Raw genomic sequence first — 15007 nt, 5'->3', positions numbered from 1 at the left:
TGCAAAAGTCAGACAGAAATCTGCTTATTGGAATTTTAATACTGCTCTGTTGCTAGATGCACGTTTTAGAGAAATGTTTGTTTTCTTTTGGAAGGGTTTTAAAGACAGGAAAAGTGAGTTTACATCTTTGAGGCAGTGGTGGGATTATGGGAAGGTGCAAATCAAACAACTGTGTCAATAGTACAGTATACAGTACTCTCAATGTTTCTCGTGACATTGTTAAATCTATGCGAGATTTAGAGAATGAAATTGTGGAGCTGCAGTGTCTTGCAGAGGCCACAGGAAATAGAGGGCGGGTTGGAGACCTCAAATGTAAAAAGGCTTTGTTAGTTGACCTGCTGGGGGCTAAAACTCAGGGGGTGTTGGTGCGGTCTCATTTCCAAAATGCTGCTTTGATGGATTCACCATCAAAGTTTTTTTTCAGTCTGGAAAAAAAGAATGGACAGAGCAGGTGCATCCATGCTTTGAGGTCAGCTACTGGAGAGCTGTTGACTGACGCCAGTAGGATTCAGCAGAGAGCTGTGGACTTCTATTCCCTGTTGTACACTAGTGAATACTGGGAGGAGGAAGGAGCCGTGGATTCATTTTGTGAGGGGCTCCCTACGGTTTCAAAGGAGACCAATAGGGAGGTTGAGGGTCCCTTGACCAAAGAAGAGTTGTCTGTGGCTCTGCAGAGCATGCAGGGTGGCAAGGCTCCGGGGATTGATGGGCTCCTGCCAGAGTTCTATAAGACCTTTTGGGCGGAGCTAGGTGATGACATCACTGAGGTTTTTTCGCTCAATGTTTTAAGGATTCTCTTCTGCCTCAGAGCTGCAGGAGAGCAGTCCTGACTTTGCTCCCGAAGAAAGGGAATTTACAAGACATGAAAAACTGGCGTCCAGTCTCGTTGCTCTGTGCAGACTATAAACTGCTCTCCAGAGCTCTGTCCAACAGGCTGAGGAAGGTGATGGAACAGGTCGTTCACCGGACCCAAACCTTTTGTGTTCCTGGCAGGCTCATTGTTGATAATGTGGCATTAGTTCAAGATGTGATAAGAGGTCTCTACGTCCTTGGATTTAGACGTTGGGCTTCTTTCATTGGATCAGGAGAAGGCTTTTGACAGGGTTGAGTATCAATACCTGTGGAAAGTGTTGGAAAGGTTTGATCTCACCCCTGGCCTCATCTCTATGATTAAGGTGATGTATGAGGGCATTGAGAGCATGGTGAAAATCAATGGAGTGTTGAGTAGGCCTTTTAGGGTGTATAGAGGGGTGCGCCAAGGCTGTTCAATGTATGGTATATTGTATGCACTATCAATTGAGCCAATGTTGCACAATTTACGATCCTGTATTAATGGTTTGGTTTTACCTGGCCTTGATATACCCATTGTGTTGTCCGCATATGCAGATGATATTGTTATTATGCTAAAACACTAACAGGATGTGAATTGTGTGAGGGAGATTGTGGGGAAGTTTGGTGTTTTGTCCTCTGCTAAAGTAAACTGGGCGGAGTGAAGCCTTGGCGGTTGGGAGGTGGTCCCTTGGGCTCCCCAAGCTCCCGGGAGGGCTTCAGTGGAAGAGGGGGGGTCTCAAGTACTTAGGGGTGTTTTTAGGTGATGATCAGACTGTGGGGAAGAATTGGGAGGGAATGGTAGAGAAGGTGGAAGGCAGGTTAGCTAAGTGGAAATGGTTACTGCAAAGTTATCATATAGAGGGAGAGTTTTGATCGTTAACAATTTGGCAGCATCCACCCTTTGGCACAAGTTATCATGTATGGAGCCCCCTGCTGGGTTGCTGAGGAAATTACAGTCCATTTTGGTTAATTTTCTGTGGGAGAAGATGCACTGGGTACCGCAGTGTGTGTTATACCTGCCAAAGGAGGAAGGAGGCCAGGGCTTAGTGCATTTAGAAAGCAGAGTAGCAACTTTTAGACTGCAGTTTATACAACATTATCTCTGTGGGAGGGGGGATGTGCTATGGAGACCTCTTGTGAGCAGCATTCTGAGGAAGGTTCAGGGCTGGGGTATGAGTGGGTCCTTCTTTTTGATGGAATGTGTTGCCGAGAGTACCAATGATTTACCACCATTCTATAAGGGACTGGTCAAAGCCTGGAAGATGTTTAGGTGGCACAGAATGGAGCCTACAGCATCACTGTTTTGGCTCTTGGAGGAACCCTTGATACATGGGGCCAGGTTGGACATTCAGGGTAGTTGTACGCCTGGCCTCACTCGGAGATGTCCACCTTTCCCTGAGTTGGGTCTGGAGATAGACTTCACTGGCTGCACAGGACCTTTGTTGAACACTAGGTCGCCTGCTGAAATGGATCTGTATGTGTTGACTGGAAAAATGCTGTACAAGTGCTGTGTTGTTGCTTTGAATAAAGGTGGGCTGAATGAGAGACAGGACACAGTATGAAGAGCAAAATTCCAGGTGGCGAACAAGTGCAAGCCGGTGTGGAGGGTCCTGTACAAGGGTCCGCTGAGCAAGAGGACAGGCGACCTGCAGTGGAGAATCTTGCAGGGGGCGCTGGCCGTTAATAGTTTTCTGTCCAGAATCAATTCGGCTGTCTCCAGTGAATGTCCTTTCTGTCAGTCTCCAGAGACAATTTTTAATTTTTACATTGAGTGTGAAAGATTGGGGGTGCTGGTAGACGCCCTTAAAATGTTTTTCTTGCACTGTGAGGAGACTTGGACAGAGAGGGGGTTTATTTTTGGGGCTGGGTACCGGAAAGTCAATGCGGCCAAGTGGCAACTGTTGAATTGTGTGGTGGGGCAAGCAAAGTTGTCTATTTACAAGAGTAGGAAATACAAAAATGAAGGGGGTCGGGAGCAAGACTTACTCTTGTTGTTTATTGCTCTGGTGAAAGCGAGAGTCCGGGTTGATTTTAGGTTTTCTCCTTGATGAGCAATGTGGACGAGTTTGTATTGCAAACTTGTGTTTTAATGAAGTGGCTTGTTCGGTTATTGAGGGGGGGCTTGTTTTTAATACTATATTTGCATAGGTTTTTTATTTGTAAGGGTATGTGATTTATTTTTTTGTTGGTGTGATTGTATGTGGATTGTGGCATCCATGAGCATGTGAGTTGTTCAATAGTGTTAATTAAAGGTTTGTTAAAAATCCACAAAAAAAAATCTCCTTCTCTCTCGAACCTAATGAGGACTGTCTGGCTCCCACAGTCATGGCAGCTGTCAGCATCCCTCTGCACTTCCCTCCAGCGAGATAGAGGCAGGGTGGAGAGAGAGGGGAGTGAGAGAGAGAGAGAGAGAGAGAGAGATGGACAGAGGGTGGAAGAGGCACAGAGAAAGAGAGAAGTGAGAGATAAGAGAACAATATAATGTAGTGGAGGGGGTAGAAAAAATGCAATAGATAAAGAGAAAAAGAAAACGAAAGGTGAAAGATGGTGAGGATGAGTATTGGCCTAGAAGTGTTTGTGTGTGTGTGCGACACACTAGTATTTGCTTTAACCCATACCTAAAGCACACAAGCCTTTGGTCAGGATTCCTTGTAACCAAACCGGAGGGCGCCTCACAGAATCAAAGCCATGCTTGGTACCAACATGACAGACTGACACGCGTGGATATACCAAAAATGACAAAACACCTATGAATATAAATGCCATGTACTGTATGAATACATCCCTTTTCACAGGCCTCCTGTCTACAGGTCGTAATCGACTGGCCATGGGAATGATAGGTAGAATGGTGTGTGTGTGTGTGTGGGTGTGTGTGTGTGCCCGTGCTATATCTGTGTGCCAAATGATGTGTGTGGCACTGGTGTCAGAGAAGAATAGGGTGCCTCTCTTGTTCCACATGTCAAGGTAATTCCTCCCGCTCTATAAAAATGCTAATCCAATCCTATTCCAGTCCAGTGCGTGTGTTTGTGTGTGTGTGTGTGTGTGCGTCTGACTTCACCAGCAGTACATGAACAGGGGTGAACATTTGTGATATTTCTTAAGAAAATAAGATAATTAAATGATACCATACTGTATAACTATATCCTAATTTGATTCAAGTATCTTGAGAGCAGAGGCAGAGGCTGCGGCTCTCTCAACAAACGCGGATACCCCTCCTTCGGTAACAGGAGGAAGTCAATGTAGAAGGCAGGGGAGGGTGTCGAAAGAAGTGCTCATCCTATGTGCGGCACACTCCGTGTCCTTGACCAGAGAGGCGTCGGAGGGGGGTGGGGGTCCGGGTAGGAGAGATTAAAGAGGCGGTGGAAAGTTGTTTTTTTTTCATGCTGCCGTGTTCCGATCAATCTGATAGGGTTCTTGACACAGCAGACGCCATCAGTCACAGGGCGACGTGACAGGACCGATCGGTCACGTCATTAAAAAGGCACTTTTCAGACGGGGGGAGGCTAAGTTCTTGAGGCTCCTTGAAGGCGCCGAGACTATTGATAAAGGAAGGCATCACATAAACAGTTGGTAGCCAATCTTGTCCTCTTCTAGAAAAACCTTATTCTGGCAGCTCCCCTTCAGCAAAAGGAACTACAGTACATCGACTTCCTGTCCTAAGCTGTTATGGGGTCCTGTTGTTTTATACGTACAGAACACCGCTGTCAATAATGCTGATGCGTGTAGCCGATACTGAAGGCTAGGCAATATTTTATTGTGAGGGGCCCTTTAAAGACGGTCTGTAGATGCTCTGCTCCACTGTTGCTGAGCGTTTGTAGACTATCGACAGGGTCTTTCTAAAGACGGAGTGACCGGACACCGAAAGCACTTTACGCTGAACAGTCAGAGCTGTGTTTGTTTACTAGCGGGGACAGAGCAGAAAGAAAGCCGGACGAGGATTCTCGCTGTGTTGCAGGCGAGCACAGAGGATGTCGAGCTGTGGCCGGTGTACCTGTGCGGTCGCAGTGTTGGTCCCGTCCGTCACCTCCACGGTCATGTTGTAGAAGGAGCGCTGCTCGGCGTCCAGCGGCTTGGCGATGACGATGGTCCCCACACCTCTCTTGATGTCGAACAGGCTGTCGGTGTTCCCGCCTGGGCCGGGGGGAGGGGCCGAGAGGGGTAGATACAAGATGCCGGGGTTAGTTTCTCATACACACACAATGACACACACATGCACACACGCGCACACACACAGCCACACACAGCCTCACACACACACACACACACTTTCATTCATAATCTCACATATTCCAGGCGTCATTCTCACTCTTTCAGTCTTGACTCATACAAAGGTGCTCAGATAAGGTGTATGGGTCTTTAATAGTGGAGGAAGGGGACAACATAATGTATTTTAGTGTGGGTGTAGGTGAGAAAGTAGGGACTATCTGATAGAGCTGTCCACGAGAACATTTATACAGATAGAAATATAAACAAACGGACGCACACGCACGCACAGACAGATGCACAAAATCACACAAAGGCAAAACACATAGGAAGTGGCCATGCAGTGATTGAGAAGAGTGTGTGTGTGTGCATATGAGAGTGTGTGGTGGATACATGTGTCTCAGTGTGTGTGTGTGTCTCAGTGTGTGTGTGTGTGTTCCAATCTGTGAGTAATTACTATCTTGTGAGGACCAAAGGGACTGCGACTGCGACCCAGTTCCCCACTCTTTCTCTTGCTGTATCAGTGAGCTGCCGGGGACCCAATAAAGTAGAGCTCTCACAGGGAGAAGTAAAGGAGTCGTGATGGTGTAAGATACTACCCCACTACCAACGGCCCTTCGTCAAACAGTCCTCTATCTCACCACCCAACTTGATTTAATTGGGTCATTTAGCCGCCGTTGATGAGGACTCCTCGCTTGCCGCGTGTGGAGGTGTGACGTGAGCGTCGTGTGGAGTGAAAACAGGGAAGTGAAAAAACACATTGCAATCTACAAGTCTGCATGCCTCTGTGTAAATGAGAATGAGAGTGTGTGTGTGTGGTGTGTGTGGCGTGGATGGTTTCCGGTTTGTTTGTGTGTGTGTGTGTGTGTGTGTGTGTGTGTGTGTGTGTGTGTGTGTGTGTGTGCGCGTGTGTGCGCGTGTGTGTGTGCGTGTGGCAGACTCGTGGCTCGTGGTGCAGACTCAAACGGATTCCTCGACGGCGTCTCTGTCTAATAAATCCATGACCTCAGCCCTGCAACAGCTCAGACTGCAGACCACTAGAACTGTGTGCGCGCGCGCACGCGTGCGTGTGTGTGTGTGAGCGTCTGCGGGTCAAGCCTGACTTCCTATTTGTGCCATGCTTATGCTGAAACAACCACACACCAGTCCTTAAATCATCCAGACCACAGCGATGCTGTCCTAATGGTTTCCCTCACGGAAGACCGGCGTGCCGGAGGCTAAAAACAAGCCTCTTTTCCTTGTCTCCTTCCCTCCGGACCCACAATCTTAGAAATGCTACTGACAGGTGAAAACTACATGAAGAAACTCGCTATCCGGCGCCATTACAGAAGCACTTAGCCTTCTCTTCTCGTTGGAGACATTCCCGACCACCACAATGGTCCTTATAAAACAACTGTTTCAGCTACAGTATAAGGATAAAATCGTCGGGCGTCCTAAATCGGATGTGATTTTTATACAAGGGGCATAATCTTCCCCCGTAAAGGGTTCTGGGGGACGAGGGGTTAACGTCACACTGAGAGAAGAGAGAGGCCATTAAAGCGCTGACATCATGGAGGGCCGCAAAAGGCTGCGTCTGCAGCTAGAGAAACGGCCGACCGGCCAGCCGGCCGGCCAACCAGACAGAGAGGGGAGAGAGGAGGCAGAAGGCGGCACCGAGGGTTTGGCACGGCGACCGCGGGCCGGAAAAAGCAACCGGTTCCCCTCCTTCCAAAATTATAGAGAGGGGAGAAACCAAAACCTCTACGACAGGGGTGTCATTAAACCCTCTGCTGAGCACTAAAATTGGTCCTCTCCGTCTCCCCGAACACAGAACGAGAATGAGCACCACTTCGCTGCTTAAAAACACTCGGACGGGGAGAGAAAAGGCATGTTTGTTTTCCTTTGAAAGAGAGAAGAAAGGAGGGAAGAGAGAGTTTGTTCGTTTGATACATACTACAAACAGATACAGCAAAGTAAACTAGCAAAAGAGCGGGAAAGTGGGACAAGCCTCAGCCTGTTGAGAAACCAGCTCACCAAGGATGATGTCCTTCGAATAATGAGAGAATCCCTCTGACTGGTGCTTGTCGCGGACATGCTTAAGCTACGGCCTAGTGAGCGGGTTATATATTGAAAAGAGCTCTGGGATGTTAAGTGAGTGGGCCGAACGGTCTCGCTATAGGAGATCTGAGAGATCCAGGATGGATTGATAGAGCCTGGGGCTGTGGACATGACATCCAACTACAGCTATGACGGGGATGGCGATCGGCTTGTTTTGTCTGGCTGGACTTGATAGATAGATCAAACATTTGAGAAGGAGGCTGGTGCTTGTGGCAGCCCGTCTATATGTGGACATCCCGTGCGCGTTTATGGGATGTGCGCGGTTGACATGGCATACGTTGCGCATACGTCTAGCGGTTGACATGGCATACGTTCAGGTCGTTTATGTGTTTTATGAGGGCTGAATTATGTCTGATGACTTGGTTTGCGCTATGGGGCGGGTAATGTGTTTAAGAGTGGACTGGTGTGAGTTGTGTATGTGTGTGCAGGACTGCAGGTGCATGAGTGTGTGCGTATTGTTGCTGGTGAGTAATGACATGTGCTTTGGGGGTTAATCTAGGGGTTTAAGCACCTCTACTCTAACCTGGCCTTGAGCCTTTCACAGGCGTGCACACGCACACACGCGCGCGCGCGCACACACACACACACACACACACACACACACACACACACACACACACACACACACACACACACACACACACACTGGATGCAGAGAATGGCACATATCCCTCCATCAACAATCCCTTCATCCCCCAGGCCACACTGCCCAAATGATCTCTCTCTATCTCCCCTCCCTCTACACCTGCTATCACTCTCTCTGTCTGTATGCCCCTCTGTCTATTTCTCTTGTCTCTCTCTCTCTGTTTGTCTCTCCCTATGTCTCTCTCTCTCCTTGTTAGACCCTCTACCTCTTTTCCTCCACCCTTCTTTCAGTCGCTCTATGAAAGCTCCTACCCTCTAGTTGCCCCTCTTCTTCTCCCTCTCCAGTTTCTCCTTCGTTTCATTATTCCCTCCGCCCTCCAAATGTGGCCCCCCTCCCTCTCTCGCCCTCTCTCTCCCTTGCTCTCTCCGTCTCTCCCGCTCTGTCCATTTCTCCAGCTCCCTGCTGCCCTCCCTCCTTCTCTCCCATCCTCCCACCCCCCCTCCCTCCCACCTGCCCTCACTCCTCTCTCCCTCCCACCTGCCCTCCCTCCTTCTCTCCCTCCTTCCCACCCTCTCTCCTTCTCTCCCTCCCTCCCTCCTTCCTTCCTTCTCTCCCTCCCGCCCTCTCTCCCTCCCACCTGCCCTCCTTCTCTCCCTCCCTCCCTCCTTCTCTCCCTCCCACCCGCCCTCTCTGCCTCCCTCCCTCCTTCTCTCCCTCCCTCCCTCCTTCCTTCTCTCCCTCCCACCCGCCCTCTCTGCCTCCCTCTCTCCCTCCCTCCCTCTCTCCCTCCCACCCGCCCTCTCTGCCTCCCTCTCTCCTTCTCTCCCTCCCTCCCGGGTCTCCCCAGGTTTGTGTAGGTGCCCACCAACCGTGGTGGTGAGGAGTCCAGTAGCCAGGAGCAGAGAGACCATGTGTTCACCAGTGACCTCTTCCCTCCTACTCTGCACGCCAGCAAGTCATGCACCTAATTGGGTCGGCTGTGGGAGGTGTGTGTGTATCTGGGCATATGACTTGGGCGTATGCCTGTACTGCATGTGTGCGTGTTTGTGTGTGTGTGTCTGGGTATGTGACTTGGATGTCTGACTGTGTTTGTGTGTGTGTGTGTGTGTCTTTATGTGTGCGTGTGTGTATCGTTGTGTGTGTGTGTGTGTATGTGCTGTTTCCCCCAACAACTGATGCTACAGCAGCAGCTAACAGCAGGTAATTAGACTGAGCCGTCACCGGGGTCAGCCCAGGGCCATAACCAGGGGTCGTTGCCGTAGCAGCAGCTAGGGGGTTGGCTAAGTGGGGACACGATGGCATCTGACAGCCAGTCGCATACAGCCAGGAATCCCACCAAAACTAATCGCTCAATTTAACCTCACAAGAAAGGGTGAGCATGCACATTAATGTAGGAAACACATGCATCAAACACACGACAAAAAACACACCAACACACACACACACACACGTTCCCTCCATGGAGATTCCGTGTGTCACACTCCCCTCCGCATGTCCTTCGCCGCCCCCTTTGTCCCAAACTGACCAATCAAAGGAAGGCATGAGCAGCACTGGGCACACACAGTGGATGGTGGGAAAAGCACAGGTGAAGGATGGAGTGAAAAGAAAAAAGAATGGAACGGGAGAACAAGAAAAGGAAAAAAGAAAAAAAAAGCAGAACAATAAGTAGTTCGAGGTCGAACTGAGATACCTTCTGTGGAACAGTTCCTGCCACAAGCGGTCTGCAGAATATAGAACATCTCACGGAAAGGCCTGGGACCTTCCAGGCACGAAGCATTGAGAGAGGAGAGAAAAGAGGGAGGGAAAGAGAGAGAGAGAGAGAGAGGTGAGACAGGGAGAAAGGGGCGAGGCATAGACAGAGAAGTGCAGAGAGGGCAGGAGGGAGGCGATGGGAAGGTAAGGAGAGAGGGGCGAGGGACAGAGGGAGAGAGTGGGAAAGAGAGAAGGAAGAGGAACACAGGTATGCAGAAGGTCAATGCCTGGTCAACCCTGGTATGACAGGAAGAGGAGGAGTTGGTAGAAGAGACCAGAGGAGGAGCAGATCAGAGGAGGAGCAGATGGAGACCAGAGGAGGAGCAGGTAGAGGAGACCAGAGGAGAGCGATGGAGAGAGCCTGAAGCACAAGCCAGAAGGTATCTCTCCCGCTGGACACACACTGGGCGGCACTGCTCAGTGACAACAAAAGAGAGATGGATGGTGCATTCTGGGATACGCTTTTCCTGGCCAGGTGGTCATCCACTCTTCACTGGGGCTGGCTGCTCTCACAAGAACCTCAGTTTGTATACAGTTTGTGTTCCAAAATATCAGGAAAAGTAATCAATTCAATGGATGTTAATTGCATTGTACCATAATATATTTATACTGACGAAGATTAAATGCACATAGCTTGAACAATATATTGATAGGAATGGTTGGTGACAGCAAAATGTGGCTCAGTAAACTGGGGTAAACTTTAAGCATGGCATGGAATTTTAAATTTGTTGGTTGCACTTTTCAAAATCTTTCAAAAAGTCTAACAGGAAATCACAAACCGCATACTGCACCTTTAAGTTATAAAAAGGGTGAATGTTCATTCTTCAAAAGTGGTTTTGTCAAGTTTTTTAGCAAACCATTTGGGTAAGAGAGGATATTTTTCAACTTGGATCACAATTTACAGAATCAATGGGTTTCTTGAGTTTTTCTCAACAGATTCTTAATTTAAATATACAGACCTTTAAAGATGCTAGCAGTGTTTGCTGAATTACCATGGTGACCGTGGAATGGCAGAGAAGAGAGATCGAGCAACACACTGGCACAGATCATGCAGTGAGAGCACAGTACAGTACCTGAGCTGAGCCTCACGCACAAACACACACACACACAGAAACCATCAGCCCAAACTCCATGCACCCTTCCCTGATTAACATTTCACACATCCAAACATACCAACCCATACAAAAACCTCCCTTTTAAAACCTCCCATCCAATTACAGCTCAGCTGTCGGGAGAGGAGGGGCCTCACCTGTGATGTCGAACCACAGGGGGTTGGAGCTCGGCTGCATGGAGACCACGCCCACGATCTCAGCCACCTTGTCGCTCTCCATGATGGTGAAGTTGTAGTAAGGCTCGTCAAACAGCAGGGGCAGCGCAGAGGGAGGCGGCCGACGGATCCACTCGATGTGGAGGCGGGCCGTGGACGATTTCTGGGGCCGGCCGTTATCAGTGGCTTTGATCTGGGGACAGGAGAGTGAGGGGATGGGGGTGGAGAGAGGGAGGGACCGACAGAGAGCGAGAAGGATAGAGTGAGAGAGAGAGAGGGGGCGGAGGGAGGGAAGAAAGAGAGAGACAGAGAGAGGATATCCTGGTGTCAGCCAACAGTGAGGGTCACCACGAGAACAGACATAAGTTGTTTGCCGCATATATTGCGTCTAAAAATATGCGTCTAAAATCAGATGTCGGCGGCATCTCCACATCTCAAAACGCCACCTACGGTGAGGATGTCGTAGCTTCCGGCAGTGAACTGCTTCCGCGACGACACCACCGCCGTCTTGGGGTCGACAAAGAACTTGCCGTCCTCGTTGCCGTCGACGATGCTGTAGGAGAGGTCGGCGTTGGCACCCTCGTCCCGGTCGTAGGCGAAGGCGCGGTAGATGGGCTCGCCGCGTTTCCTGCGGTCGCGCTCAGGCAGCTTGATCTGGTACACCTTCTCCGGGAACGTGGGCTTGTTGTCGTTCTCGTCCAGCACGCGGACCATCACCCACACCGTGGAGTGTTTGGGGCTGGGCCCGCCGTCTGACACGGTCACCTGTATGTGCATGTGTGTGCGCGTGTGTGTGTGTGTGTGTGTGTGTGTGTGTGTGTGTGTGTGGAGAAAGAGAAAAACGTTCCGTGAGAGAAAATATCTAAAGACGATCAATCTCACCCACAAAGGCGTACAGGAATACATCGGCACACACACATTTCTATGACCATAAACACATACACACACAATAATACACACGGACATAATAACACAAACACACAAAGGCAGGAAAAACACGACAAACGCATGCTGCTTTCCACAGCCTGAACTACTGTAATTACAGCACGCACGGTTATCTGACAAGTGGAACATATTTCTAAAGTGGAGATCCTTCTCCCGTTCATCTCATTTCCTCTGCTTTGACAGCTAATTACTTTAGCCTCGCCCGTATGTACCTCTGCTTTGATAAAGAGTCTCCCTTGTGGCTAAAAGGCTGAGAGGAGGGAACGGAAGTAGAACCGACCAATGGGAGATCTCCTTCAAACCTGCCTCGTCAGAGAAATAAATCTGTAGCCAATTCCAGACAAGCTAATTCAAGAGAAAAGGGTCATTTTTCCTCTTTCTCCGCTTTCAGAGTTGCGTTTTGTTTGAATTTTCCCATCTGCCATTTTAGGCAAGTGCTAAAATGAAGAGGTGCAGTTAGCAGCGCCCAGTCTGACACGTCTAGAGAGCGCGTGAGAGACGGAGAGAGAGAAAGAGAGGGGGACAGAGATGGAGGTGTACGGGAGATGGAACAGTAACAGTGCGACAGGTAGTGATGAGGGAAAGGGGGAGAGCGACAATAGGAGGAGGACAGAGCAATAATGGTGATGAGGAGAAGACGAAGAGGAGAAGGGGAGAGAAAAGAAGGAGAGAGAGCCTGAAGGAGGATAAGCCAATGACTGAGAACTGCCCTCCGGGCCCACGGCAGCTGACTCCCTCTCTGACAATGTAATCTGCTCCTTACAGCAGAGAAAGAGAGAGAGAGAGAGAGAGAGAGAGAGAGAGACAGAGAGACAGAGAGAGAGAGAGAGAGAGAGAAAGAGAGAGAGAGAGGAGACAGAGAGAGAGAGAGAGAGAGAGAGAGAGAGAGAGAGGAGACAGAGAGAGAGGAGACAGAGAGAGAGAGAGGGAGGGGGGTGAACAGGCATCTAACACATCTGACAGAATAACAACAGTGTTCCCAAAAGGTTGATATTAGCAGCTCTCATTCATTAGGGGAGAGACAGAGAGAGAGAGAGAGAGAGATTTTTTAAATCTGTGTGTGATAGCAATGGAGTGGGACAGGGGAATATATTACAGCCACGCGTGCTTGGCCTGCCAAAGACATCAGAGACCGCTACAGAACACCACTGTAGCACTGAGGTAGCACTGTGCGCACGCACGCACACACACCAAGTAGAAACACACAAATTAATGGCTAGGCTCACGGGAAATGATAAGACGGAGAAAAACAAAGAAAGTTGAACTAAGTAAGAAGTTACATGATTGGAGACAGAGTGGTGTGTTTATGCTAGACTAGAGACTGGTGCGGGTGGGTGGTGGAGGGAGAGAAATACCAGCTGTCTGATTGGTACACAGGTCTGAACCAGGAGGGGGGCCCTCTGTAGTCTGCCACCCGCCGTGTCGACCGACAAGGACTAATCCGTCCCACACGAGAGTGCGACAAAAACCATTGTCCCTAATGCAGAGGTCACACTACACGATTTTAGCCCGATTTTCCGCTCGCCTACAGGTTTTTTTGTGGAAATTCTGGCAAAAGCCCCTGGAGGCCAATCGCGGCACGCGCCCGTGAGCGCAGGTCCTGTAACGTGGACTGACCATGTCCCTGCTGTCTCTAGCAGGTTCAATATCTGGATCTACAGTATCAGGCAGTCCTGCAGCCAATGAGAGCGCAAGCGGGCGACCAAGAAATGGATGATTTAGTGGACGTTTCGGCACGAGCACAAATGCCTATTGTATATAATGTGTCCTCCGAGCAGTATCACAACCGGGTCCCCGTTGAGTTGGAGAGAAAAAGCAGATTCTCTTCAACAGCCAGCTGAGCAAAATAGGCAGATTTTTATGTATCCCAGTATGGAGCTACTTTCTCATATTGTAGCTAATGCTGCAATCCATTGTACTTGGAAGTCAAGAAAAAACTTGGGGAGGAGTGCATGTGTGTGTTTGGGGGTGGTGCAGTACTCCAGATTAACAACTACACTTTGAAGAGAGTAAGATTGTTCAAAAGAAGATACTCTTTCAAACTGACAAACACACACACATGCGCACACACACACACGGTCTACATCATAGACTATAGGCCAGAACAGCTCTGGGCTGTGGGGTGATTTCGGCGAAGTAGCAAATTGGAAGTCATATTACGGCATGCAGGCCAAAAATACCGTACTCCCATAGACATACATGGGAAGTGAAACAGCTGGGGAAAGAAGGAAAAACATTTCTGGGTATCGCTTTAAGTCAAAAACTACTCTTTAAATGATGAAGTTTTAAGTCATTCAGATCCATTTTTCTTTAGAAGCCACCAATAGTTTACAGCGGTTTCTGTACTGTACTGTCCTGTATATGGCCATGCCGCTCTGGTCTGTGGGGAAAAGTCATTTATGGGGCCAAGAAAAACAGTACTGCGCATGTGTGCTGTGGGCCACACCAGAAGGGAGTGAGTAGGAAGCCTGAGAACCTTTTTGGCACATGGGCTGCGTGAGCAACTTTCATTGGAATGAACAGGTGGCCATCTTTCAATGCCGCATCTCATGTTTTCAAATGTTACTAGGCATACATGCCTATTTTTCACAAAAAAAAAAAGAATTTTAAATTTTCTAAAGGGAGTTCACTTTATCGGTCCAGTTTTATATTTGTGTTCCAAGTTATATTCTTTTAAGAAAAGGAGCATTGCAATTTATGTTAACATGTTTGAATGTTATTAGGCAGACATTCTACTGTATGCTGTATTAAGATTCAGCGATAATAAAACAGCCGCACTGACGCAGAAAACCTGTGTAGGCCTACTTTTCTTTCCACACAGAAAATTAATCAGGAATCAACATTACTGTAGCACTCAAGCCTAGCACTCAAACAGCACATCAAGCACACTTGCTATCAGGCCAACTGTTGGAACCAGTCATTGGTCCGGGATCCAGAGATACCAGAGTCATCTGACTGAGGCTGGACTAAGGAAATTGTCAAGACCAAACACTGCTTCTAAAATTAAACACATTTGAACATTAGACCCGGTGGACTGGCGGCCATCTTGGATTTGACCTCTCACAGTCCCCAGAGGTCAAATCGTCCCTCTATATCTTCCCTCCACATCTGAAAATAAATACATTTTAATTTTAATAAGTAATTACATGTCATGCTTTTCTCATTAAATGCACACTTCTTATGATACCAGGGCTTACCCACTATGTATTTCAAAATTCTTAAAAACTGTCAATGCTCATGTATTCTCAATTTCAGCAATGTCTCAAACAACTGGAGACACATTTTTCTTGTGTGTTTATTCCTCATATTGTAAACAATAATTTCAA

At 48.6% G+C, this 15007-nt stretch overlaps 1 protein-coding gene across 2 annotated transcripts in view; it reads right to left on the bottom strand.

Moving 5' to 3' along the window:
• Positions 1 to 15007, bottom strand: part of fat3a (FAT atypical cadherin 3a) — a gene marked incomplete at both ends in the record, with an annotated part of 122841 nt that overhangs the window by 39597 nt on the left and 68237 nt on the right. The window contains 4 exons of one of the 2 annotated variants that reach the window (XM_084441493.1): positions 4823 to 4962; positions 9408 to 9476; positions 10719 to 10929; positions 11187 to 11501. In XM_084441493.1, the coding sequence (XP_084297619.1) occupies positions 4823 to 4962; positions 9408 to 9476; positions 10719 to 10929; positions 11187 to 11501 (735 nt within the window). The remainder of the gene's footprint in view (positions 1 to 4822; positions 4963 to 9407; positions 9477 to 10718; positions 10930 to 11186; positions 11502 to 15007) is intronic. The other variant, XM_084441494.1, reaches the window with a different exon arrangement.

The sequence above is a fragment of the Borostomias antarcticus genome, assembly GCF_949987555.1.
Source record: "Borostomias antarcticus genome assembly, chromosome: 1".
NCBI lineage: Eukaryota > Metazoa > Chordata > Actinopteri > Stomiiformes > Stomiidae > Borostomias > Borostomias antarcticus.
This window is presented reverse-complemented; position numbering and strand designations above follow the sequence as displayed.